The 27,680-nt window shown below is 38.9% G+C and overlaps 2 protein-coding genes across 2 annotated transcripts; one reads left to right on the plus strand and one right to left on the minus strand.

Annotated features, from left to right (window-relative positions):
- Positions 1–5,542: 5,542 nt before the first annotated feature.
- On the minus strand, positions 5,543–13,383 carry LOC117832019 (mitochondrial coenzyme A transporter SLC25A42-like). The gene is made up of 8 exons (XM_034710968.1): positions 13,074–13,383; positions 12,538–12,686; positions 11,180–11,291; positions 10,883–10,908; positions 10,158–10,324; positions 7,404–7,520; positions 7,035–7,186; positions 5,543–6,901 (listed from the first exon to the last, which is right to left on the minus strand). The coding sequence occupies exons 2-8, from the start codon at positions 12,622–12,624 to the stop codon at positions 6,576–6,578; spliced, it is 987 nt and encodes a 328-aa protein (XP_034566859.1). The 5' UTR covers positions 12,625–12,686; positions 13,074–13,383; the 3' UTR covers positions 5,543–6,575.
- A 2,595-nt stretch (positions 13,384–15,978) lies between these two features.
- On the plus strand, positions 15,979–26,563 carry LOC117831418 (MAU2 chromatid cohesion factor homolog). The gene is made up of 18 exons (XM_034710116.1): positions 15,979–16,262; positions 16,559–16,642; positions 17,127–17,222; positions 17,402–17,496; positions 17,615–17,642; positions 17,788–17,943; positions 18,122–18,268; positions 19,631–19,721; positions 19,823–19,926; positions 20,099–20,176; positions 21,323–21,388; positions 21,499–21,582; positions 22,044–22,093; positions 22,197–22,274; positions 22,369–22,480; positions 24,797–24,887; positions 24,988–25,115; positions 25,281–26,563. Exons 1-18 carry the CDS (start codon positions 16,029–16,031, stop codon positions 25,353–25,355), a joined length of 1,797 nt encoding a protein of 598 aa, XP_034566007.1. The 5' UTR covers positions 15,979–16,028; the 3' UTR covers positions 25,356–26,563.
- Positions 26,564–27,680: the final 1,117 nt, after the last annotated feature.

Consider the following 27,680-nt stretch of genomic DNA (forward strand, 5'->3'; position numbering starts at 1 on the left):
AATATCCTGTAATATCTGGAATAAAATCACAATTCAAAATCGTCCCACTAAAGCAGGCCTTCCTGATTTTTTCAGCCTGGATTTTTTTCACACACACACACACACACACACACGCACACACACGCACACACACACACACACACACACACACACACACACACACACACACACACACACACACACACACACACACACACACATATGCTCTCTGATTGGTTACATTTGGCCACGAGGCAGATTACATAAATGGCACAGATTCACAGAGGAAGGGGAACTACTTAATTAAACAGGATGAGAAATTATTCTAGCACAATGAATGATTTTATAGAAATAACATAAAATGCATTAAAGTGTTTCCAATGATATAAAAGCTATTGTTCTCCAAATGCATTCACATTAGCCCTAATAGACCTACATACATTTATGTTGGTTTTTATATGCATGTGTTTCTGTGTTTCTAGATTTCATGATAATTGGGGTTGGACGTATTTGCGTTTTTTCAGGTGCACATGTTCAATAAATCAGTCTGGGCCTTTTTGTATATGTATGTTGTGTTCTCCAAAATACAGTACAATTTTGTTTTCCAAATGAAGCTCATTAAAAAGGATGCTAATGCCGTCATAAAAGAGAAGGAACACATGAGTATGTATTAAAGAGTATTCACGGCCCTTGAGATTGAGAGTATTTCTCTGCAATGAGCACACACATGCTGCAAGAGCATGCCTCAGATTAGCCTACCATAATATAAAACCACATTCACATAAAGCAGTCTGGTGTTAATTGTTTGTATTAATTTTACAATACGGCAGTAAATTCTCTCTTAGAATTCATTAACACATTAGGCCCAACAAACATTACAAGCATCTAATGTGAGCAGCAAGACACTTAGAAGCCCCAATAAAGCAAGAACTGTCTGTGCCTTCTTGGATGAGCTTCTGCAACCAAATATGTAGCATGCAGAATAATTGAAGAGCCTTGATTTGATTTTTAATTACATAAGGTATGCATGAAATGAACATGTGAATGGGGTTTGGATTTGTTTTGATGCATTACAATCCAAAGCACATGAGTTCATTGAGTTCAAGTTCTGGCCCACTGATGAGCCATCCGTGCACGCACACATACAAAATTAAATCCTTATGTAAGTGTTCTAATTTCAGACCCAGTGACTGTTCTCACATGCACGTGTAATAAAAGGCTGACTCAAAACCATGTTGGCGTGATGTAGGGAGGCAAAAATTGAAGAAAAAATAAAAAAGGGTCAGCTATATTTGGAGGACACCTGCTTTCTAACATACTGTGAGACATTAAGATATATTTTGTGAGTGTTTTTATTTTGTTGATGTTATAAAATGTATATGATCTACATCAAAACCACTGCTGTTGTAATTTTATAAATTGCTTGCATGCAAAAACAAAAATAAAGAAAGAAAACTGTGTGTGTGTTTGTATGTGCACCCAACAAGCAGTCCCCCTGCATCCCCTGAACTTGGTAGCCACCCCCAGACACCTCATAAAGTCTGCAGGATCAGCCCACAGTGCATCCAGAGTAGCAAGTTGAGGGTAAGGGGTTCACCAAGAGGGGGTAATATTGTTGGCAGGCCATGGGTGCGTGTGTGTGTGGGAGTGGAGATGAGAAAATGTGAAAATAGGGGGTGGGGGGTGGTGGCTGCTTTAAAAAGTCCTAGAACTTGAAGCCTAGTTTGTCATGCTAACTGCAGAGATGCCATTGAATGTGGACGCAGGGAGCAGAAGGTTCACAGGACCCCGGCCATTCTCATGCAAAGTCTGGCAGGGGCTTCTCCTTCGTATGTCCACCCACACACCACCCACCAACCCAACCCCCCCCCAGCTTTAGTGCTGCAGAAGAATTACATACATGTTTATAAATGTGAAAACTCTCACTGAGGGCTGGGCAGGGGGGCTTTTCTTTCGTATGTGCTCTGTCCAAAAATATGCACATTTTTATTATCAGCTTCAATGGAAAAAAAAGCAGTTTGGAAAAATATAAAATGACACTAACACAGAAAATATTTTCCATATTTTTAAATGTATTTGAAAACACTGACATCTTCAAGCTTTGTTATGCATGAAGCTTCATTCTGGACGTAACATCTCACTGGTACATTTTAAATAAGAAGTAACATGAAGTTAACACTCGTGCAGTTTTCAGATGGAGGTGTTGAATTGAACTCTCAGCAAAATTCAGACAACAAATGACTCTGAGGAGAAGGGGAATAAAGTCAGATGCATCCACTTAGCATATCATTATAACCCCAGCATTCTAGTAATGTCAGAGGCATGCAGCATATTAGCATCCCCACTCAACTTAACCATGGCCTTGACTCCACATTGACCTCATTCCCAGACTGAATTCGAAAAAAATGACTTTGTCCCACACAAACACAAATTTTATTTAAATTTCTGTTTTCCTATCTTTATTAAATCCCTTCCTCTTATTTCTACTTGCTCCAAGTCTCACCTCTCATCTGTTTTACCCCCTCAACAGATGGAGAGCGGCTACGACTCATTTAGTGTTGAATCTGCTCAAAATGCCAAGTGGTGAAAATGTCAGCCTGCAGTACAAGCACATACACCTATACATTTACTCCCTTTAAATGCAAACACTCCATGCAAATGAATGCGTTAGCCCCTCGGGGCTCGAAACAGTGAGGATAAGCACACACTCTGTGAGAGTGACTGAGTGTATGTGTAGGTGCCTAGATTTATGTGCTCAGATTTATGCGTACGATAGTTTCACCACCACAGAGTGAAGGAGTTGCCATTTGTATGTGTGTATGCATGTGTGAGTATATGTGTGAAAGTGTGCGTGCTTGTGCCCCCTCATCTGCACTTGGAGCAGCAGTTTGCAGCCTGTATTTGATTGAGTGAAGGCCGACGCAGCCTGAACACTCCCTCTAATGGAAGAGTGGAGCCCAGCAGCTCAGTAATGCACTGACCCCAGAGCTTTTACAACACTGCCAGCCGATAAGTGGCAATATGCTGGATCTTATAAAATTAACAAGACTGAGCTATGGGGAGTGGGGGCTTGGAGGGTGCTGGTGGTGGTGGGAGAGGATGACGCTCTCCCATATATATATAACTCTTGTTAATATCAGCATGCATGCATGGAGGGATTATAGCTGCTCATGGCTGAGTTTTACAGTCCCAGCAGCGTGATTAGGTATTCTTTCTCTCGTTTCTCAGCTTTTTTAAGGCCAGTTTACAGGGAAACGTTTACAGGACAGTTTATGTTAGATAAAATGTCTCTCAAGGCGTTTTAATGCTGTGAATTTATGAAAGATACTCTCAGCCAGCAGGTGATAGAGGAGCAAACGCTGAGCTGACCTTCAAAGTAGCAGCAACTGAATCTGAGCCAGTGTGGCTTTTGCAGGAAACCCCAGGGGTGTGAACATGTGTGTATATGCATATGTTTACTATACATCCCACCCTGAGCTTCCTGTGGTGTGACTTTAAAGTAAAAACTCAAAGTCAAACAGCATGTATGCCTGGTTATGCATGCGATGTGTGTGATGTAAAGAGGGCCTTGTCTAAACAGAAGAGAACGTATTAAAGGGTCCTGGAAATCATGCAAGATGATATTACAGCTCCAGCCGCTGCTTTCAGCATTCAGGCTTTATTCCTGTGTGCCTCCCCGAATAACCTCCTCACCTTTCTCACACTGGATCAGGCTGGGTTTGTGTGTGCTGGAAGGCTGTATTTGCACGCATTTTCGCCCATCTACGGTGCATTTGTGTGTGTGTGTGTGAACAGCTATTGTCTGCCAGCGCTCCAGCAGGGGCTTCAAAGTGAATTATTCATGCGAGATTTGAATACATGCAAATGGTTCGCTCTCCTCTCCTGGCACACATCCAGGTTACCTATGGCAACGGCGCCTTCAAGAAGCATCTTTCCACCCCTCCTCCTCCTCCTTCTTTTTCCTCCTGCTCCTCTCATGCACCCACCCTTTCGACCATGTTGTCCACCCTGTGGTATTGTTCTGATTGTTGCGGTACCAGGCTGGGTGGCTGCACACTCTGGGGTGGCAGGATATCCCATAATTCAAAGTCAAGGTCATACAGGCAGGAAAGGTTGAGGGATGGAGGGATGGAGGGTGGGACAGATGGAAAGAGGCAGGGACCCCTCCATCCAGCTGCTGGAACATGAAGTTCAGGAGACGATACTTAGAAGCTGGCGAGGAATAGGAGGCAGTTTGAGGTGGTGGATAATGCAATAACTAACGCGACACATCGGCTTTATTCATTCTAATATTCAGATCTAGTCACTGCTGATACACGCAAACTGCTGAGGACATACAGGGCTAGCAGAGAACATAATACTGCTTTTGTATGTAACATTTCAATAACAGAAACGTCTTATTTATTTTATTATAATTGAAACAATTATCAGGAAATAATAACAAAATTTAGAAATAGTTAGGACAAAAATAGCACCGTAACATGCAATGTATATGAAATATAAGCTAATAGTGTATCAAGGTTTTGGGCTCATGTGTGCAGCTGACCTTTTGTTTAAGTCAGAAGAATTAAATAAAGAACTTGTTGGTATAAAATGTTCAGTAAAGGGTTTCAGTGTTTGTCTATAATTGCCATACATTTTAGGGGATTTTTGTGATCTGGGTAATTGGGTATCTTATAAATTGGGTTATTTATGCTGGAATTATAATGAAGAAAATTATAGGGAAATGTCAGATTGAAGGACTGTGCACGAGGATATTTTTTAAAAGAAATCATACATTTCTTTCATTTTTTTAACCACAGTCATGTCAAAACCAGAACATCGGTTTCTATCTAAAAAGAAAGTTAAAAGAAAATAACTCACCAAATTAATTATGTATATTGTGTCAGCAAGTCATACACCTTTGTGAATTGTCTTATTCATATGTGCACATTTTGTACAATACATTTGTTTTCTAACACCTATTAATTAGAGATGAATTTTTTTTTTTAATCACGTTTGAAAGAGAGAAAACGCAGAAAATTAAACACCATTCGAAAATGTTTCAGCAAGGGCAGGTCAAGTTCAGGCCATGAGAGTGATCAGAGCCTAACTAACCTCCATAATGGTCCACGACTCACACTGAAGGGTAGCTGCTCAATACTGCCATCTACTGATAGAGAAGGGGTACTGTAGGTGGTCTCACACACATGTAGGTCAGATATGACTTATCAAATTTGGACAGACTAAAAAGTATCATTTTTTGTTTAAGTTCATCATTGTATCAGATTTAATAATGATTTATTATTTTCAGCTACATTCCTGCTGTATTCAAGTGAAATAGATGCAAAACACACGTAATACACCATTATTTATTAATTATCTGAATATATTTAAGACCACTTCAATTTTTATTCAAAAATAAATAAAGTTAGATAGTTCCATGAGGGAAAAAGAAGTCGGTAACAATATCTATTGTAACCATATAATTTGATTACAAATGTCTAAGTAAAAATTCATCTTTACTGTGTGAGCTCTGCTTATCAAACAGCACCCCCAAGTGGACAAAATGACACACTGCTCAGAGCGTTTGAAGGATACTTTATTGCATTGTGTGTTTGATACAACTGTAAACTTACATCTTTGGACAAAACGTTAACTTTGAAACACACATTAGCCGTGAAATTATTATTCACATGAAACTTATGACTGATATAAGTGCTTTGGTATATTCTGATTTTGAAAGTAAACAACGTGATACAGTGGAGTCAAAGCCATGACTCAGTTTGCAGAACAATGTAAGCACTGTTAGAAAATGAAACCTTAATGATATGTATATAAATGAAAATTTGTTACATATTAATAAAGATTTATTCCTTTCATTACTGATTATTCTCCAGTTATTAGATATTTGTGTGCATCCTCAGTGAAACTGTGCGACTGCTGACATGACCACCTTCTTCTTCTACAATCATTGGCTCCATCGGTTTCAGCTAAAATCAACATTGGCACCATCATGAAACTGAAATTTAAAACGAGACGTAACACAATAATCAAAACTTTCAGTACTAACCGTATCCCTGTAAAAACAAGGCTGTTTAAAATGATCATAAAGAGTAAAAGCGCTATGATTATCACAAAAATAAAAATTCTCTCAAAATTAAAAAGCAACAAAAAAGTTACAAAACAAGTTCTCTCTGTAGAGTAAAGATTAAGATGAAAGAACATTGAAGGTCTTATAAAGTGCAAGCGTTATCAACAGTCTTCATCCATTGTTCATCTTTCGATCACTTGAGCCGTCCTGATGGGGCCATGGTTCCAAACAAAGATGTGAATATGTGGACAACAATATAAAGACTCCCGTTTCTGTCTCCTCATCCTGTGAAAGTAATCCTGAATGTGCATTTACAAAAGCATGTGATTTGTTTTCTTGCACAGCAGACTTTCTGTCCAATCATCCAGTCATCTGACATCTTGATTTAGGCTAACAGGAGCGTGCAGGTGACAGTCCAGCCCTGACTGAGTGCAACAACTTACTACTCATATAACAGAGTTCACCGTCTCTGACATCCCTCTCAACCGAGCGGTTCTTCATCTCTCCGTCACTTCCGTTTGATTCAGTGGGTGGAGTAACTCATCCTGTGCAGTTTAAACAGAAGGTCCTGTGCCATGTCAAATGTGGTGAAGCTGACCCCAACAGCGATGGGCCCTTTCACCCAGTTCATGCTCAGGCCTTTGTAAAGTCCCCGTACGACTCCTTCCTGTGTTATAATCACACGCATGGTCCCCATAATTGTGACGTACGACGAACCTGTGACTCCAGCTGTCTGCATGCGCCGACGCACGACATCCAGAGGGTATGAGGCAGACTGTCCGATCAGGCCAGCGCTGGCCCCAAAAGCCAGGCGCTCATGTGGGTACGGCTGGGATCGCTTGGTTCTTTCTACATTGAGGGAAAACAACAGAGAGAGAGCGGTTAAGCATATTAAATGATTATTTTTCAGCCAAATGACAATAAATTAAATTCCTTAACTGAAGTTTAGACATTAAAAAAGAAGAGGGAGTTCATTCAGTACCTGTGTGAAGCTTCTTGAGGGTCTCATATGTGAAGAACGTGATGCCTGCATACGGGATGACACCCAGGATAGTGGGAGTGAAGCCTCTATAAAGGGTCTTAAAACCTTCCTCCTGCGAGATCCGCATGAACACATGCATGATGTTGCTGTACCTATTAGTAAACAAAACATCAAGGAATAAATCGTTTATTACAGTGTACCAAAGAATTTGTTATTAGGTGTAATAATGTATGACATTTAGTAACTCCCATGCACTGCAGTGTCGTATTTTACTGCGATGGAATAGCAGCGACACAGAGAAAAGAAAGAATCCTTCAACACACCATATTAGGTGTTATGAAATGTTATAAATCAAAGACAGGTGCATACATTTCTTTGGCTGTGACTGCCATCCTGGCTCGCACCGTGTCCAGAGGGAAGGTGAGCATAGTAGCAGTGATGCCGGCCAGAGACCCAGCCAGCAGGCGAGGGAAGGGAGGAAGAGCTCTGAAACAAACAACCGCAATTTTAAAGATTAAATAACAAAATATTTTCAGGTATTTTTTGTTTTGCTCAGACACTATAGAGTGTGTTTAGTGTGTTAGATAAACTTGTGAACATAAAGTTTAGCCTGATGGCATGTCATTGAATTTTTTAAGGCCCAATTCCAATCTCCATACTCCAAAACTTGCAGACTTTGAGGCCCGATCTTGCTATGTGTGTGTGATTGTTCAGTCCTGTTCCAGTGTCACCCTGAGTAAATGTTTATTTTTTTTGTTTGAAGTATGACATAATACAGTTTGAATATAATTAAATAAGTAAACCAAATGTTCACAAAGCAGGCTTGCACTTCCAAGAATCCAGAATCAAGACCGCTACTTGACAACAAGACAGTCGGGACAATAAATATAGAAACCTAAATCAAATCTAAATATTCTAAATAAAATCAAAAAATACTATCTGTGCAAAGAAAACTATAGAAGTACTTTTGAAGACATAAGTAATTTTAAATTAGCCTAAGCCAGAGTGCACATTTTAGCAGATGAATATAATAATAAATGATTTAATGGATTAAATTACAATATTGCACATGGTTATTGAGGTATTGCACCAGTGGAAAAATAAGTGTATACTGTGTACATGATAATGGTTGACTGGATTGTTAACAGTGGGTTTGCAGGGTTTTTCCTGTTCTCCAGTTATATATCTTAAACTGATTGACATTAATGATTTATTTGGCTTTTTCTTAAAATGTAAACACTGTAATGTAAGAAACAAGAAATACAAACTTGAGTCGAGCTTCTTTTTGCTTTATTATTTAATGGTGCACTTTGTTTAGGAAATGTGTGATGCCAGTGTCCCTGTCCTTAATTTTATACCATCAGTTCTCATGGTCTAAAAAGAGGGACCCCCAAACTTAACAGGTTAAGGATCCCTATATACTGTAGCATTAGCCTTGGCAGGGACGCCCACTGCAAACAAACAGTCTTTTATAATATATCTGGGAACACATCTATCTCTGTTCAATCTATGCTGGCTCATACCAACGAGTGTCCAGGTGGCATATTGTAGTTGTGACTCTTTTGCTGTGAGTCATGTTCAGTCAGGTCGCTGTGTGTTTTTTTAAATTCAGGACATTTAGATTAGATTAGAACTTTATTTGTCCAGAGAAAACTAGAACTACCAAGCATCCCACTCTGCTGTATGGTCACTGGTTGTGGTAGTCGCTGATGTCACGACGTGTTATTTATTTCCTTTACTGTATATTTTGTACTATGGACAGGTTGACTGTAAAACTGAATTGCCCTTCTGGGACTAATAAAGTATTCTGAATCTGAATTCCTTAAAGGAGCCGATATAAAATATGGAATATAGAAATATAAAACACATATATACAGTATATGTACATACATATGCACATACACTTACATAGAGACACATGTATATGTATATATATACATACATACATACATACATACATACATACATACATACATACATACATACATACATACATACATACATACATACATACATACATACATACATACATACATACATACATACATACATACATACATACATACATACATATACGCATGCACATAGACATATGTTCATACATTCATCCTTCAATTGAGGTCATAAAAATTAGGAAAGCCCCTGTAAAGGGGGTATGCTACAGTTTGTTATTTTAAGAGCTTGCTAAAATTAAAAAGTTAGGTTTGATTTTGCTATCTAAGAATTTAATAATTGAATTGCTCTTGGAACAAAAGAGTTCTTGTAAATATTCTTTGTGGCTTGTGGCAGTCTAAAACGCCGACCTGATGGGAGCAGTTCAAAATGGTAGAGCAAAGGATGGGATGGGTCGTCTGTGACCTGTCCAATCCTTCGCACTACCATTTGACATTATAAAAGGAGGTGGGTCACAAGTTTGCAGTGGAACAGCAACTTTCTGATACGTCAGTGTTTCTCATAGCAGCTGCTTGATTCTGATTGGCTGGGGTGGGTGTGTGATATGTTTCTAAAATGAAAAAAATATAAAGAATGAACCCATACATTTTGAATTACAACGATTAGTGGCCAAAAAGACTTACTGTATATCAATATGTTACTGCTACAAATAATGTTATTAGTTGATTTCTATTTTTTTTTCTGTTTTTCCTCCTCCTTCCTCCAAGTCTCCATGACCCCCCTCTAAAGCCTGAAGAGGGTCAGGATCACCACTTTGAAAAGCACTGGTCTAACACACGTGCTGAATGTCTGACGCTGAAGGTTCAGTGCTCTGGCTTTTAGGCAGAGATTAGGACAGAACCATTCAGTCATAAAGTTAAGTATCTAGAACTTTGAATGCTGACCTGAAGATGGTGCTAGATGGGACCAAAGCTATTTCAGTGCAACCTCTAGAGGGCGTTAATATCTGATCTGCATTTCGCAATAAACTGTTTTCATCTGGCAATTGTGTGTGTGTGGGTGTGAAATTGCAGACTGCACAAATGTGGTGGACAAACATGACCCACATTCCCATCTTCCTCTTTCGGAGAACAATGCTGCAGCAATGGCTTAAGAGTCTTGTTGATGGAAGTTATTATACAATAAATGAAATCTGATACCTGACTTCTAAAAGAACATTTGTGTACTCACTTTCCCTGGTAGCCGTAGTAGCCCCCCAGGTGTCTTTTGTACTGTTCATGTGAGCAGTACTGGATGGCAGCGTAGGGCATCACCCTCACCATGGTGGCAGAGTTGCCCCTCCACAGACCGAGCAGCCCATCCTTCATGTAGGTGCAGTAGATGAGTCTGAAGGCCTCCTGAGGATGGGCAGATATATGATGGGTTAGAAGCATGATATTTTCCACATTAAACATAAATATCTTAAGAAAGAAAAGGTACAAGATCAAAGTTTATTTTTCAAGCCCTAAAGTTTAAGCATTTTTATCTACAATACAAATGTTTCTATCATCTTATACAGGTTTTACAGTAATTCAAAATGAAAGAACTAGAGGATTGGAAGTTTATTACAGAGTGATTGTGGCTTTGAAAGAAAGGAATAAAATGTATGCTGCAAGAAAGGTTGTTTTGCTGTTGCACTAATATATAAAATGTCAAAGGAAAAAACATTTCCCATCATATCAATATTGAATTAAAAAATGTTCTGCCTGTTTTCTCAAGAAAGAAATACAAAAATGAGATGTTGTTATAACCATGTTTTTTTGTAGAGTAGTGTTTAGATAATACACCAAAAATGAAAATGGTAACTGATTTATTTCTAGCATCATTTTCTGTATTGTATCTGCATTCATGCTACCAAAGGTTAATCTTGAATATACCAGTAACTGATTAGCTGTGAGATAGAAACCTGATCTCACCTTAGCAGAGAATCTGGTTGACGACACTGTGGAACAACAAGAGAGAGATATGGTTAAACCTCAGGGTTAAACAACACACTCTCCCCATCAAGGCTAAACATCCACTAAGAGGATTAACAATTACTTAACAGTTACAACATTGAGTGAAAACTTTGTACAGCACAAGAACAGTGGCTGCATTTTCAGAGGATTGTAATAGTCAGAACAGGATCAGTCAGTCACATAACACAGGACTCTATTTTCTGCCTTCAGAGTGTAAATTTGGGAGGAAGTATTTTTGTTGTTGTGTTTCCTTGCCTTGAAAAATGATCTTGGTCCGATCCAGGGGTGCAATGACTGTTTTGGCTATAGCCCCAGCGAATGCCCCGCACAGCAGGGAGTCCACGGCTGTCAATCTTTGCCTCAAGTCCTGTTTGGACACACAGACACGTGCACATTACTGTAGAGGACATTTGGCCCCATTACACTGAAATACACTGATAGCTGACACACGATGACCCATATGCACTTTTAGTTTAACTATGAAACTCTCAATATGTGACCTCAAAGCACATGACACACATGGCACACGCTTATCAGCACAAACACTCCCATGTTTTATCTGTCTGAAAATTTACTGCTGCAGAACGGCAAAATCTTCACGTGTGTTTCCGCCAACTGGACTGTTGTAACAAAAACACACGAGATAACACCAACTGGAGCTTGACTGAAGAAGAGCTGTGCATGTGAGTGTGAGTGTGAGTGTGTGTGTGTGTGTGTGTGTGCGCCTCCACGTGTGCACATGAGCAATCACTAAGTTGGAAGGCACAGCTGAACCCAATAAACAATCCCACCAGCCGATAAGTGGGGCACTTGGCATGAATAAAAGTTTCACAACTTAAACTAGAGCAGGGAAGACACACTTTAGGATTTTTCTGGTTTGTCATCATGAACAATTAGGTTTCTGATTCATTGTATCTATTATATCTCACCATAATTAACAGCCAAGTTACATTGATAAACTGGAATCTGCTGCCAAATGTGTTGGTAAAATGTGCTTTTTGTTATCACACCCACACACTCTCTTATATTTAAGAAATTTCATTTAAAAGACAAAAAAAAAAAAAAATCTACCAGCATTCTCTTTCTGGCTATACTGACAAATGTTAACTCTCTAATTCTTAAAAGATCACCTGCCATGATTCACATTTTTATTACTACCGACTGTAATACTTAGTAAACCAAGGCCAGTCTTGGATTAGCTGCTCCGTCCCTGCTATTTACAGCAGTGAAACAGAAGAACATGTCCTTCAAATGCAGTGTGCACTAGTACTAGGAAAGCTGTGCTGTCACAACAACAGTCTCATACCATTAGGCTGACCCTGCCACTCACATGCTATTTTCTTTTAAGGTTACACCACTGTTGGAAAGTAGAATATGTTCACAAACACAGCCTTCAAAAGTAATCTGTTCTTTTTAAGCACTGTTAATCTCCCAATATAAATAATAACGCACTAAACTAAGTAACTATCATGCATAACCTCATCCCATTTTGTCACAATTTCCCTCTGAAGCCTTCGTAAACAAGGTCAAGAGTAGCAGCAACTTTAAAAGCGGAATATTTGATCACTACAGAGGGGAACATGTGAATGAGTCAGAAGAGAAACAATACTCACTTGTGTAGGGCTTGAGTCGGGTAGAGCCAGCACAGTGGCCTGGGCCACAGGCAGGCGGCTCTGGTGGTCTTTCAAGCTGTGGGCCATGTGTGCCCTTCACAGATTCCCCGATGCTGTCAGATACTCAGTCAGTCATTCAGGGAGACACACTGCAGAAGAAGACACTGTTTTAGGAGCAGGTACAAAGACAACACACACCAAAGGCCTGCCGTGACGCACTGCCTGGTTATCTTAAAACATACTTGGTCACACGCACAGTCATGCCCTAGAAAAATACCCAGGCTTGTAAACAGTGTTACAGAAACGCGTTGCTCAACCACTTCTCAGCCAAAAAAAACAAATGCAACACTAATATTGATCACTAATCTATCTGGCTCCTTTTTTTTTTTTTTTAGAAGAAGAAATTAGTGCAGATAACTTATTGACCACACCTAAGATTAAAACACTGGGAATCACAGTAAATCAAAGAATAGATAAACATGTAAATGCATCGTACTGGCAGTTCAATCTATGATTAAAATGGTGCATTTCGTTACCTTCGACTGTGTTTAAGAGGACCCCGTGTTTACTGGTCGTCGAGGCACCACTACTCTGTCCTGCAGAGTCTTGCACACATTCCTCCTTTGCTCGCTGGAGGCTGGCCAGACGATCTTTAAACTTGCTGCGAGGTCTCTGCACGTCTTGTCAGTCGTTGTTTACGTTTCTGAAGGTGATTGTAAAAGACAGGTGTCAAGATGCAGCACAGTGTTGGCTATTTATAGTCGACGCCCGCGAGGAAATTCTGCGACTGCCTGGTTCTGCGCACAAGATTATTTGGGCTTTTGAAGGTCTTAAAGAAACTAGGACAGGATATGCCAGTATTTTGGACTACAATACCCACATACAAGTCTCGTCGTTTGGAAAACAGAAAATCTCGCGAGATTATAGACAAGATTTGGTTGCCAGGTTAAAGCCAATATAACTTCATGTTTTTTCCATAAGTAGATAGCTGTTCATAAAACCCTTTTTATTTACAAATGAAATAATCAAAACATCACGAATTAAACATTTAAATAGAGTTTAATCACGACTTTGTTGGGCCAGAAGGCTGATATTGTTGAATTGGAAGTCCTCTGTCCCACTTAAATTTGAAAAGATTATTAAGAAATATAATATGTAATTAATATGGTGTGTGATTAATGTATATGTGGTGAGTGTAGTGTGTTGTGGATGTATATGTAATGTATATGTATGAATGTATGTGCTTTGGCAATTACATGTATTTGTCCATGCCAATAAAGCAAATTGAATTGAGTTGAATTTGAAAAGATTAGGCTGACCCTGAGTGGCAAAACACATATCTTTAAAACAAATCTGGGACCCTTTTTTTTTGTCTCATGTCGATAGCTCAGCTTGCTGTGTGTCTTTAGACTGAGCATCACCATGGTGTGTCTTACTATGTTTAGATAATTGCTTTCATCTGTTTATTTTTGTTATACTTGCTTTTTGTCTTATGTTTTCCATTTTTTTAGTTCTATTTAGTTAATCTGGATGCAGTATGTGTCGGGGTGGGGGGCTATTTGTTATTTTGTATTTTGTATGTCGTCTGTGTGTTTCTTTGTTCCATAAAAAAAGGAAAATTTACCAACCTCTAATTTTGGATGTGATTGTTTTTAAGTGAATGTTAATTGATAAACCTCTGATTATACATTTGAAGACATTCTTTGGTGACCTACTATACTAACATGGTTACCTGAAAGTAAGAATAAGTAATTGTACGTTTTGCATTTAAAAACATAGGCTTCTCTGTATTTCATGGTGGCCCTGAAGAACAAAACAAAGTTACAAAAGGTGAAACACTTTTACAAAGTTGGAGACAAATTTACATTTTGGAAAACAGTTTTACATTTCATAAAACCAAATTACATTAGTAAAACCTTTTAACCATGGCCAAAACAAATTTACATTTAAGTAAACAAATTTACAAAAGATGAAACACAAAGTTGGAGACAATTTTACAAATGTTTAGCCTGAGGCTATGTGGTCTGAGACCGTTTCATCTGAATTAGAGTGATGGGTACTGAATTCAGTACTTTTATCGGTACCGACCGAATTCCGTCGGTACTACCGAGTACCGATTCACGTAAAATCAAACGGTACCATGTTTCGGCGAATTTCCATACTTTCGGCCTGTAATAAAGTTTGAGACATAACGGGTGGACGTCTCTGCTCTCTGCACTCTGCAGCTGACGGGCGCGAGCACTCACCGCGAGGCAGAGCTGCAGGAGGATTAAGTTGAGACGGACTCTCTCGCTCCGACTACCTGCCCTGTTTATAACCGTTCCAGTGTGCGTGAATGCCCAACAAGTAAGTTGTGTGTCCTGTTATTATAAAGAGACGGAGAACTGACTTTTTCCCGTCTGCAGGCATTCACGTGTGTTAATTGATGAACTCCCAAAAGACCAATTAGACGTCACGAGCATGTGTCAGCTAATATATCTAATCACCTACATAATCCTGTTTCTGTTCATTTCATGTTAAATGAAATAAATATGTTAAATTAAAAAATGTTGAGATTTTATTATTAAACAAATTAACATTTATTACCACATAAACACACACACAAAAGTACTGAAAATTGGTGCCGTTGAGTACCAGTACTGATTCCCAGGTACCGGGTAATTACCGTATCGGTTCAAATGTGAAAGGTACCCATCCCTAATCTGAATACTGACACATGATGAAGGTTTAGCAGAGACATCAAAACAAACTAAATGACCCCTCACTCGATCACTTGCAGATCACTTCCGGTAGATTCCCTTTCCGTAAAATTAAATGTTAATTTATTTCAGATATGGTTAAAGTGTTCCGTCGTTTGTAAAATTGTCTCCAACTTTGTAAAAGTGTTTCAGCTTTTGTAAATCTGTTTTCTTAAATGTAAATTTGTTTTCTTAAATGTAAATTTGTTTAAAGTGTTTTTGGCCTTGGCTAAAGTGTTTTGCTAATGTCATTTTGTTTTATAAAATGTAAAAATGTTTTCCATAATGTAAATTTGTCTCCAAATTTGTAAAAGTGTTTCACCTTTTGTACATTTGTTTCCTTAAATGTAAATTTGTTTTGGCCGTGGTTAAAGTGTTTTGCTGATGTCATTTTGTTTTATAAAATGTAAAAATGTTTTCCATTATTTAAATTTGTCTCCAAATTTGTAAAAGTGTTTCACCTTTTGTAAATGTATTTTGTCCTTCAGGGCCACCGTAGTATTTGGTGAAGTGAAAAATTAATCAAAATATTAATTCTCAGTAAAACACAACACTACACGTTTGAAATGTATTGAAAATGGGTGGTAAGCAAGCTGTGTACACTTACTCACAGTACATTATTCATTTTTTAATAAACTAATGAACATAAACAAAATACATGTACTGTGGGTTTCAATGATATGCTCGTCCGACCAAACCTGGCAACCCGGGAGTCTGGCTGTAGCGCTGAAAAACTTGTTGTTGTCGGGCAAAATGGCGTCAAACGTAGAGGCCCCGGAACGCTGGTACCTCGCCCTTCTCGGCTTTGCGGAGCATTTCCGAACGTCTAGTCCGCCTAAAATCCGTCTGTGTGTGCACTGTTTACAGGCAGTGTTTCAATTTAAACCTCCACAGCGGATCGAAGCCCGGACACATCTCCAGCTAGGCTCGGTTCTCTACCACCACACCAAGAACAGCGAGCTGGCCCGCAGCCACCTGGAGAAAGCGGTGAGGGATCCTCGATGTAGGAAAGAGCGGGGATGCAGCGATTAAGGGGGGAAAGTGTAGGCCTCACGGAACGAAAACAGTGAATGGCGGAAATATTTTAATAGCTTTGCATAATGAAAATGTTTGTGCAGTTCTTGTTGTCTTATGTGTCTGCGTGCAGTCGACTGCTTTCATGATTTGTTTTATAATGTTAGCCAATTAACGCTGAACCGCTGCTTAGGATAGTGATTGAACTATAAAGATAGCACCCGCCGACAATAAGATTTGCATCTCATTTTGTTTTTTCTTCCCTTTAGTGGTTTATATCGCAACAAGTCCCACAGTTTGAGGATGTTAAATTTGAAGCTGCCAGTATTTTGTCTGAACTCTTCTGCCAACAGGTAAGCTCATTTTTTTAGTTGCATCTTAGGTAGTCACTTCTGTTATGCAGTTAATGTTACAGTGCATTATTAATGTGTTGTACATGTTATTTACCTTTAACCACAATGTAAAAATGACCATCTATACATTTGGGATTTTTCATTAGTTTAACAGTTCAGGGTTTTTGCACTCACCATAATCTGCACATGCCTGCACAACTGTACAACTATTCATTGCACATATTGTACTATTTTTGTAAAGTCGTATTACATTCTTATTGTTGTTTTTTCTCATTCAATATAAGCTTTCTGGCAGCAGAAGCAGTGCTGTTTATTTTAATATCTTTACATTTTTTTGTATTCTCCCTGTTTTCATAGATGTCCATCCAAAACACCAAGACATAGCTCTTGTGTGTTGAAACCTGATTCTGCAATTGTTGTTTATGCAAGGATGTCTTCAAATTGCTGTTTATTCTTTCCTTTCTCATTTTTTTTTTTTTTTTAGAACTTGGTTGACTCTGCAAAACCCCTACTGCGCAAGGCCATCCAGATATCACAACAAACACCTTACTGGCATTGCAGACTGTTGTTCCAGTTGGCGGTATGTATCAGTGCAGTTGCATGAATATGTCTGGTGATTACATTTGCATGAGACATTTTAACGTGCAGGTCCCATTGTTGATATTTTAGACTGTTGTTTTTTTTTTACTTTTAACTGGAGAGTAGACTTTACGTCAAGGGAGTCTTGACTGATTGCTGTTATTCTGGTGTCTCTTTCAGCAACTTCATACTCTGGAGAAAGACTTGGTGTCAGCATGTGACCTGCTGGGTGTTGGAGCTGAGTATGCTCGAGTGGTTGGGTCAGAATATACCAGGTAAGTGTCATTCAGTTCTATGTTCACTGTTGTATTTGGCTGGAAAAAAACTTGTAGCTCATACATAATGATTGATAATTAAAAACATGATAAAGCTGAAATCTATTTTTCTTTTTAGGGCATTGTTTCTACTCAGCAAAGGAATGGTGAGTCATGCTTGCTTCTTGTGTCATTGTGTAGTAGTACTACTACACATAAGCACTGTATAGTAGTAGTGGTTAACGTTAGATTAATCTAGAAGAAGCCATTACCATCAATCTTTGCCTGAACTGTTTTCTTTTTATCTTCTAGCTGCTGCTAATGGAAAGGAAACTCGGGGAGGTGCATCCTCTTCTCACACTTTGTGGAACCATTGTTGAAAACTGGCAGGGAAACCCCATCCAGAAGGAGTCGCTGAGAGTCTTTTTCTTAGTTCTACAGGTCACACACTACCTGGACGCTGGGCAGGTAGGAAAACCAGGCTTAAATGCTTCAAGGACAGTGGTTGTTTACCCACAGGGGAGTCATTGACCAGGCTCTATGCATACATTTTGTTCACACAATGATGGGAGCTTCTCAACATATTCTATGTCTGGTTGTGTTACGAGCTAAGATGGACTGTATTGTCATGTCTCCGTGTCCCCAGGTGAAGAGTGTGAAGCCGTGTCTGAAGCAGCTGCAGCAGTGCATACAGACCATTTCCACACTCCACGATGATGAGATTCTGCCCAGCAACCCAGCTGACCTCTTCCACTGGCTGCCCAAGGAGCACATGTGTGTCCTCGTCTATTTGGTAATGCCACTTCTCTTTCCCTGCATCACTGAAGTCTCTGAAAGCGAAAAGCTACCAAAAAAAAGAACAGGCCTGTCAGTGCTTTTATTTTCGCTCACTGCCCACTGTGGGGTATGCTTACACTGCTGTCTGAAGTGGAAAAAAAAAAACATTGTGTGAAAAGTTAACGATGAAACCATCCAACATATCATCCCTGTTTGTCTCACTCTGAATGTGTCTGTTGCGCTTCTGTGAAATAACAGAGCCCAAGTTACATCTTTATGTGGAAATCCAGTCTCAAATGCAAATGCTTAACCTGTTCTTCTATATTTTGTTTCTCAACTGAGCCACTTCAATAACTAAAAACTCAAGATTGAAATACGTAAGGGATAATGCATCATGAGTGAGTTATTATATGAAACAGAATCCCTGCAGGGTGGACAAGACTCTCTCTCTCTCTCTCTCTCTCTCTCTCTCTCTCTCTCTCTCTCTCTCTCTCTCTCTCTCTCTCTCTCTCTCTCTCTCTCTCTCTCTCTTATCTCAAAACCCTAAAGCTAGCCAGGCTGTGTAAGGACTTCAAATATGTTAGCCGTATGATCTAGTCTTGATCAGATTCAGTGCTTAGTTCTTGAGTGTCTTTGTGACAAACTCTGAAAGCCATTGAAGAGCAGAATTCACAAGCCAAATTCCAATTTAGAAAATTGGTGAGTCAAGAATATAATGAGGAAACCATTTTTCTTTACATGTCAGTGTTTTTGGATCACCAGCAACGTTGTGTCTCCCTCCCTCCTCTCTCTTAAACTCCATTACCACCCCTCTGTTAATCAAAATCCTTCATCGCATGGATCGTGTCGCCTGACAGGATGTGTCACAGTAATTAATCACATTCTGATGTTATGATTAAATCAGAATCATACGTTACTTTATCAGTGCTAGAAAGGAAGCTAGTAAGTCCTGTTAGGTTACAAAAAAATAGACATTAAGTAATCACGGGCTCCGTGTGTGCAGCCTGCAGACATTGTGCAGTGATGGTATGCAGCTGATTCAGAGGTCTGTTAATGAAATGATAATAACAGGTGTCATATGCACACTTACAGTGGTTTAAATAAGAGATCATCCTAATTTTATGCTAAATGTCACTGAATATATATGAGTCTGTTTGGGGGTGTTCCTGCTTATGTTCCATGCCAATCGCATGCCTGTTGAATAGACGACATAGAAAGCACAGCTCTTGTATTACCCCTTCTAAAAGCTGGACACGAGTGCCCTCATTGCATGGACTCAGTTACCATGGCACTTCTGAAAGTTTTTATTTTCCTCACATGTCCATTAAAGGACTTCGTTCAGACTCTTCAGTGTGCGCTCTGTCTTGTCATTTCGCAGGTCACAGTCATGCACTCCATGCAAGCGGGGTATTTGGAGAAAGCCCAGAAGTACACAGACAAGGCTCTCATGCAGCTCGAGAAACTTAAAAGTGAGTTACTTGTTCTTGTGCTTGGAACTGTGACTAATGTTATAATGTGGAACATTTGCACCCCTTGTTTGTGAATGATTATTTTAATTTCCATGTTTTAGTGTTGGACTGCAGCCCCATCCTCTCCACCTTTCAAGTCATCTTACTGGAGCACATCATCATGTGTAGACTTGTCACGGGGCACAAGGCTACTGCACTACAAGAGGTATCTATTCTATCTGTAGAGGCTTGTTTTTGATATTATTAGAGAAAAAAGAAAAAGTTCATCAAAGTGCAGAAGGTTTAAGTACTGTGTTTTTCAAGTGTGCCACAGAACAGAATTTGCATTCTTCAATGAGCTTGTGGAAGTGAACACTGACCCTCTTCTGTCCATTCAGATCTCACAGGTGTGTCAGCTGTGCCAACAGTCCCCCAGGCTATTCACCAACCACGCTGCTCAGCTTCACACTCTATTAGTGAGTACTTTCAGCTCCAACTCTCTTCTAACATTGGAGAGTACAGCTGTGTGTGTGTGTGTGCATGTGTGTGTATCTGAAAGTGATCATTTTTGAAAGCCAAGGGAAAAAAAGCTGAAACATTGTCATAAATTCAACAAAATGAATTTGGCTAAACTGAAATGACTGTGTGTCACAGTGAAACCTGTTTGAAAGAGAAATATATGTATACAACTTTTACATTTTTTTTTTGTTTGTTTGTTTGGTCTTTTAAAGTTTTAAGGTATTTTTGGGGAGTTTTAAGTTATTCCAAGTCTAAATCAAGGATTTTCTATTTAGCTTTTCAATTATACATATATACACCGTAACAAACGCACGAATGAAACAAAAAATACAAATATATCAACATTTAAACAAAAGAAAACAGGACAAGCAACACATACAAACAAGTGCTCTTTAAATAAATGTAAGCTGATAGAAAATAAAAATAACACACATTGTTCGTTCACAAATCAAATGATGCCACACTGCAACAACAGCAATAGTTTCATCAACGTGTGTATTTTGATATTTTGATATTTCTTAGTCCTTTTTCAAGAAGAGTTGATCCTACTGCCCCTTTTAATACAAATAGAATATAATACAGATCATATATTGAACGTCAGTAACTTTAAAAAGTAAATCACACTTATTTGCGATTTTCTTACGTTGTACAGCAGACTGCTGAATGTTGGTAATGGAATTGAAGGGGATGTTGGCAATCCCCCAATTCCTTTATAGGACACTTTTAATATATTACTTATTATTTAATATTGAATCTTGTGCAAATAGAAACATTTTTACAAAAAAAAAATCCCACTTAAAAGTTAAGAACTTTCCAACATACAAACTAGATAGAAACTAACTCAGTGAAAAGACATGACATGATGATGGAAAAAATATTAGCTTTAGTGGTTAAAGGCAGCCATGCATGGAAGCTGAGTATACACATACATGTTTTCTTTATGTTAATAAAGACGATCTTTAAACCTCTAAAAAGGAAGAAACATGCTTTGTAGACTTGATAGGGACACGAAAGAAGCCATTTTTCAATCATGTATGTTAATCCATTTTCACTCCTGAACTGTAAGTTACTGAAGATCTATTCTCCCTCTTTCAATTTCCCAGGGTCTGTACTGTATTTCAGTTAACTGCATGGATAATGCAGAGGCACAGTTTACGACAGCCTTGCGGGTGAGTGTCACATTTGATCTGTCTCGCCAGACACCTCTTCCTCTCTCTTTGGCTCTGATGAAGCTGCTCTCTGTTTTCACCTCAAACTCATCTGTATTGATGTTTTGCAGCTCACCACACACCAGGAACTGTGGACATACATCGTAACCAACTTGGCCAGTGTCTACATAAGGGAAGGAAACAGACACCAGGAGGTCAGTTTAGTAATAATCACTCTAGTCTTTTTAATACAACAGAGTGATGGAATGAACAAGCTATAAAGCAGTACTTAGTACATGCAGTTATAATAGTTGTGATCCACTTCTTTTGGAGAGCTTAATTAAACCACCAGCATCACCACCTATGGGTTATCCTAGCTGTGTTGTTGTTTGTATGTAAGCTGGCCCAACCCAAAAATGGGTGTGTGAAAAACAGTGCTGTCTGTTGACATTTTAAAACAATGTTAATACAAAGTTTGTCCACCAGGTGGTGTGTACGAGTTAGAAAAAGGGTTTTCCTTATATTCTTCTTCTTAAAATACAAACAGTTCACACAAGTTTAGCTGGACAACGAGATATATATTTCTTTTTTTGAAGGAGGCATGAAAACAGACAACAATTTTTAACAATTACCAGAAGCTTCACTAAAAGCATGTCCTTTCTTACTCCTTCCTCAGCTGTATAGCCTCCTGGAGAGAATAAACCCAGACCATAACTTCCCAGTAAGGTAAGAAGCATTTATTTTTTTTCTCTTCAGTTTTTATATTTCAAATACATCATATGAAATGTTTTAAACAGTCTTAATAAACCAATCACTGTGTTTGATTTAGCTCCCATTGCCTCCGTGCTGCAGCCTTCTACATCAGGGGACTCCTGTCCTTCTTTCAAGGACGCTACAATGAGGCAAAGTATGATGAGTCTTCAAGAAGAAAAATCAAAAAACAAACCTCCAGATTCATCCTCTGTTTCTAGAAGACATATACATGTCCTTTTTTGTTGCAGACGCTTCCTGAGGGAAACCCTGAAGATGTCGAACGCTGAGGATCTGAACAGACTGACTGCCTGCTCCCTGGTTCTGTTGGGCCACATCTTCTATGTATTGGGCAACCACAGAGTAAGACACGCTACACGACCAATGCACCATATGTGATCAGCTGACAACATCCCTTTTACTTTGTCCAATCTGTTCCTTTTTGTCCCTACCATTTGCACCAGAGAAAAACACTTGGAAGTCCTGCTTTATTCAAAGTTCAGGGTCTGTCTTTGGGAAAGCAAGGCAAGGCAGCTTTATTTGTATAGGGCATTTCATACGTGAGGGCAACTCAGTGTGCTTTACATTAAAAACATTGGAAACATTCAGACAAGCATAAAAGAACACAATTAAAATGACAAATGTATTGAAACATTGAAAAGAAGAGGATAATTAGAAATATATTAAAAGTAAATTTAAAATTTGCATTTAAAGTGAGTTAAAATAAGCTAAGATAGGAAGGCAGTGGCAAATAAAAAAGTCTTATTCTTTGATTTGAAATACCTAAATTAATAATGTGAGGCAACAGAGTTATCTAGTTACAAGTTTCCTAATAAGAGTGAAAAATGTGTGGAAACGGTCCCTACAGATCCTTTGGAAGGGCTTGATTTTTAAATTTTAGATGCTTTTTTACTGATGGGCCTGCATACTTATTAACTCATACCAAATCTTCACCTTCTAATATTACATGATTTGAAAAAAATCATTATGTGGATTTGCTCACTCATGACATTTCCCTGTTTTCACTTTAATGTCTGATGCGTGATGTTTGGTTAAGACATTCCACTCAGTGTTTAGTAAGCCATTACTTTGATACTGACCATCAGTGTGGTTTTCCCACGTCACGTCGTTTATGTTTATTAATCCCGGTAAATGTTTAGTACGGGAGAATAATGATAATCTGAAATATGCTAGCATTGGTCGTACATCAGGGTTGATGACCTGAAGCCAGAGCTAATAACCACAGAGCACTCTGCAAGAAAACATTTCATGATAGAAGAACAAATGTTGACACAGTAGGTGATGCAACACAGCAACAACTTCACAGAGCGGCAGTGTATAATGCACATTGATACGTTGTGTTGATTTAACAAGCTAGCTCAAGTTTAATTAGTTGCATTTCCTGAACAAGTGGTGGAGAGTAGCAACATATAGTCAAGTTAAGTACTCTTCACTCTTAAGTAGTCCTGTTGTTCCCTGCTCGAGGTCCTTTTGCTTTGTCTTTGCTGTACACTTCTACTTTACATAATCTCAAGGACAAACATGGTACTTTTGATCCCACTGAGAATATATGTGTGTGTGTATATATATAAATATATATATATATATCATATATATCATATATATCATATTGCATGCTGGAGGAATTCACAGGCTGTCCAGCAGTATGTAAATCAATATTTATTCAAATGAACTACAGCTTTATCAACTCCAACAGTTAAGTGATAGACACACTGATTAATTCCCATTTACAAATAATATATTGAATATCTCCAAGTGGGCCTTCCTGCAGAATAACTTGATCTAGAGGAGAATGTTGTTGTCTTTTTTTGCTAAGATGGTAAACAGTATTTCAAATTATGGAGCAGGACTGCCGGACAGCTGGAGTCATGTGACCAAAGTTTTCCTGCGGTAGTCACTGAATGAAGGATTATCTGACTCCTCTCTTTATCCTTATTGTCTTTTTCATCCTCTGAAAACTTCTGACCTGGCTTCACTCATTAGGACAGTTAGTTGTCGTAGTTAAGTTAAAATTTGATCTGCTCTGTGCAGATTGATGCGTCGTGCACTGGCATGCGTCAAAAATAGAAGTCTTGCGTATCTGAGCCGGAGGACTCCAGCGTGTCGGATCAGAGACGCAGCCGGAACGCAACGGAGCAGATCCAGTGGGAGTTAACACATTGACAAGAATAGAAACCTATCAGATCTTTTCTGTGATGGATAGGACACAGATCTTGTGGAATTTGGCTTTTACATTTGATTTTTATAAAGTGTGCAGGATTCCTGTTCCAACATAACTCCACATGATTCAACAATTACTCCTGGGGCCTCATGTACAAAGGGTGGCGTACGCTCTTTTTCAAGTCAAAGTTCAGATGTTCAGAGTGAAATGACTGTGGAAATGTGCGGTGCCTCACGCCAACTTCATGGCTGGCATACGCAGGTTTCTACAGCTGTCGATCCTTGCGCACAGATTTATACATCTGGATATTTTTGTGCATACGACGCTTTCTGGATTTGAGCCTATGCCATGTTTCAGTCGGAAATCCACGCAAGTCTTTGTATATGAGGCCGCTGGTCTGTAAGAAGTAGTGGTGTGCACATCATCTCAAACGATGATTACAGTGTTAATAAAAGAGCGCTGTTTTCTGATTTTCTAATGTGTCTTTTCCTCTTTAGGAAAGCAACAACATGGTGGTACCTGCCATGCAGCTCGCAAGCAAGATCCCGGACATGTCTGTCCAGCTCTGGTCTTCAGCCCTGTTAAAAGGTACATTACCTCCTCCTGGTACAACATAATTGAATCTCCTAGATACTGTGTCACTTTTTTAATCCCCTTTGATAACTTTGTGATGAATTGTTGTCTGCAGACTTGAACAAGGCCCTTGGTAACACCATGGATGCTCATGAAGCAGCCCAGATGCATCAGAACTTCTCCCAGCAGCTGCTACAGGACCACATTGCTGCCTGCAGCCTCCCTGAGCATAACCTTATCAGTGTATGTTGAACAACTTAACTTCCTAAAGTTTGCATTTCATTCATTTTTACACTCACTACTTTTCATTTTAGCACCATGTTGGGTCGACCTTTTTAAACAGATTTGATGTGGATCGTCTGTGTTTCATAGAGCTGACATTTCTGGTATTTTCTCTCTGGTTTTCAGTGGACTGACGGCCCTCCTCCTGTCCAGATCCAAGCCCAGAATGGCCCAACCACCAGCCTCGCAAGCCTGCTATGAGAAAACCCCTGTCTAAGACAACAGTAGTTTGTATTATAAGCAACAGACTAATGCTGACCACCTGCTGTCAGGCCACTGTAGCTGAGATATGAATGGATTTTAACAGGTCCCTGAGTTCAGGCCTTCACTTCATTAGCCTCTCAACATTGCTTCCTGATTGTCCGCTATAACACTTTTTAATTGTTAACACAACTACAACTACTGTTCATGTATTTCATGCTCTCAGACAGCAAAGATGCTACTCTTGATTAGAGCAGAGGAGGACGCGTGGAGATAAGTTAACGGGCTTCCTTGCCTGAGAGAAAGACAGCCCTTCTCTGTGTTTCTTTCCCGTTTGGTGGAAAACAGAGGGGGAAGGTTGGGGACATGTAGAGAAAATTAATTTATTCATGTTGATATTTTTGTAACTGCTGGTAAATATTTTACATCTTGCCTTTTGTTTGTAAACATCTTGTTTTTTCATGCATGGAAGTTACTGATGTTGACTCCCTGTACATTAGTTTCAGACCTGGGTTCCTAACAAGACATTCTTAGTAGATACATTTTGCACAAATCCACGTTAGAAAGAGTAGGGACGACTTGTAATATATTTTCACACAATAATCAGTTTGAACGTTTCATGATGCAAACAGACACTGTGCATTGTATTGGGATATGCACTGTGCTGTGTGCAGTTCCTCCATGGACCAGAACATGCCTCACTTGGGTCTGTTAATGAGCAATGTTTAAATACTTCAATTTTATATCATTTGGTGGTTAGGAGCTGCCACATACCTGTTAAAACAACACACCTAAAATAACTTTTTGAAGTTCAATATTCTATGAAAACCCTTTTGATGTATTCATTTTTACAGATTGATGAGCTAAAGTTAACCCTCGAATATTCAAAAGTCAACTTATTTTATGTTGTTATATTTTAATTTGTCTTGATTGTTCTACTAAAGGGTTTCTTTTCAGTATGTTTGTATAGATTTGCCACTCGTCAAACCTTTATTGTACAGTGACATTTTATAAAGTCAATTTAGTAAAGTGTGATATGTATTTTTAGCTATCCTCTGTAGAAATCTCAATGCTTGGTATCTAAGGCACTCTGTACGGACACAGTTTAAGCTCGAGTACTAGCCATAGACTATTCTATCCAATGCCTATGTTTTTAATTCTTATGTTGTTTTCGATAATTTTCCAATAAAAATCTGATTGAAACGTTAGCATTTATGGATTATTTCATCTGTTTTTCAAACTATCTTCAACAAGCTCAGAGGTTTTTTGACATCTCGGTGGACTAGACGCATGATTTCCTGATAGTTGTGCCATGTGGAGGAGGAAAACTGGGCCACCTATACCTCCAATCACCTACTTAAGTGGCACAGCCAAACAATATGAGGAAAGAGAGTGATACTGGTAGATATGACGCACTGAAGTAAGCTATTAACTGCAGAGTAAGCAAGTTTCAGTTTGAGTTGGTGCAGAACAAGAATTTTAGGTGACCTCAAGGTGGTGCTAGAGTTTCTTTTGTTTTTTTCCATGCATGAAATTGAACTGTTAACTTTTATTTTGAGACAAAAAAAATGCACCAAGTTTGATTTGAATAACTTCTTAACACTGATATGTCACTATGAACAAAGCTCACTTTGAGGAAAGTTGTTCAAAAACCACCATAATGCGTACATCTGTATGGCTAATGTGTACAACCAAACATATAACAACTACTGTTGTCTCTGGTTAACCATTTAGTCGATTTATGCTTCTCTAGAACAATAGATTCATAGATTTATGGTGTTTAAAGACATTTTAACTACTTTGTTTATGACATTTTATGTTTTTTGGTTGTTCCTTTGATGTTTGATTCACTTCAGCAACAAAGTAATAAGTTCCAGAATATTCAAGAAGTGGAAATCTCCCATTCTGTTCATCACAGAAGTTTACTGCTGAAAAGGCTGGCTGTTCACAGAGTGCTGTATCAAAGCATATCAACGGAAAGTTGACTCGAAGGGAAAAGTGGGGTTGGAAAAGGTGAAGAAGGAACAGGGATGACCACAGCCAAGAAAAGGTTGTCAAGAAAAGTTGATTCAAGAACTTGGGAGCGCTTCACAAGGAATGGCCATGCTGGTGTCAGCAGACACCACGCACACATGTCTTCAGGAAAGAAGCTACTGTCGCATTCCTAAATTCAAACCACTCCTGAACCATCAATGTCAGAAGCGTAGTACCTAGGCTAAAGAGAAAAGAACTGGACTGTTGCTCTGTGGTCCAAAGTCCTCTTCTCAGATAAAAAATGTTGCATTTTATTTTGAAATCAAGTTCCTAGAGTCTGCAGGAGTGTGG

This window comes from Notolabrus celidotus, chromosome 2 (genome assembly GCF_009762535.1).
Source record: "Notolabrus celidotus isolate fNotCel1 chromosome 2, fNotCel1.pri, whole genome shotgun sequence".
NCBI classification, from domain to species: Eukaryota; Metazoa; Chordata; class Actinopteri; order Labriformes; family Labridae; genus Notolabrus; species Notolabrus celidotus.

Excerpts from the sequence above, each read along its gene's own strand:
- LOC117832019 (XM_034710968.1), bottom strand. The coding sequence starts at position 12,624 with ATGGCCCACAGCTTGAAAGACCACCAGAGCCGCCTGCCTGTGGCCCAG. Across the intron at positions 10,325-10,882 it reads CAACCAGATTCTCTGCTAAG|GAGGCCTTCAGACTCATCTA; the intron begins GTGAGATCAGGT and ends GCCCATCCTCAG. Across the intron at positions 6,902-7,034 it reads CCTCAAGAAGCTTCACACAG|AAAGAACCAAGCGATCCCAG; the intron begins GTACTGAATGAA and ends CCCTCAATGTAG.
- LOC117831418 (XM_034710116.1), top strand. The coding sequence starts at position 16,029 with ATGGCGTCAAACGTAGAGGCCCCGGAACGCTGGTACCTCGCCCTTCTC. Across the intron at positions 16,643-17,126 it reads CTGAACTCTTCTGCCAACAG|AACTTGGTTGACTCTGCAAA; the intron begins GTAAGCTCATTT and ends TTTTTTTTTTAG. Across the intron at positions 22,481-24,796 it reads ATGTATTGGGCAACCACAGA|GAAAGCAACAACATGGTGGT; the intron begins GTAAGACACGCT and ends TTTCCTCTTTAG.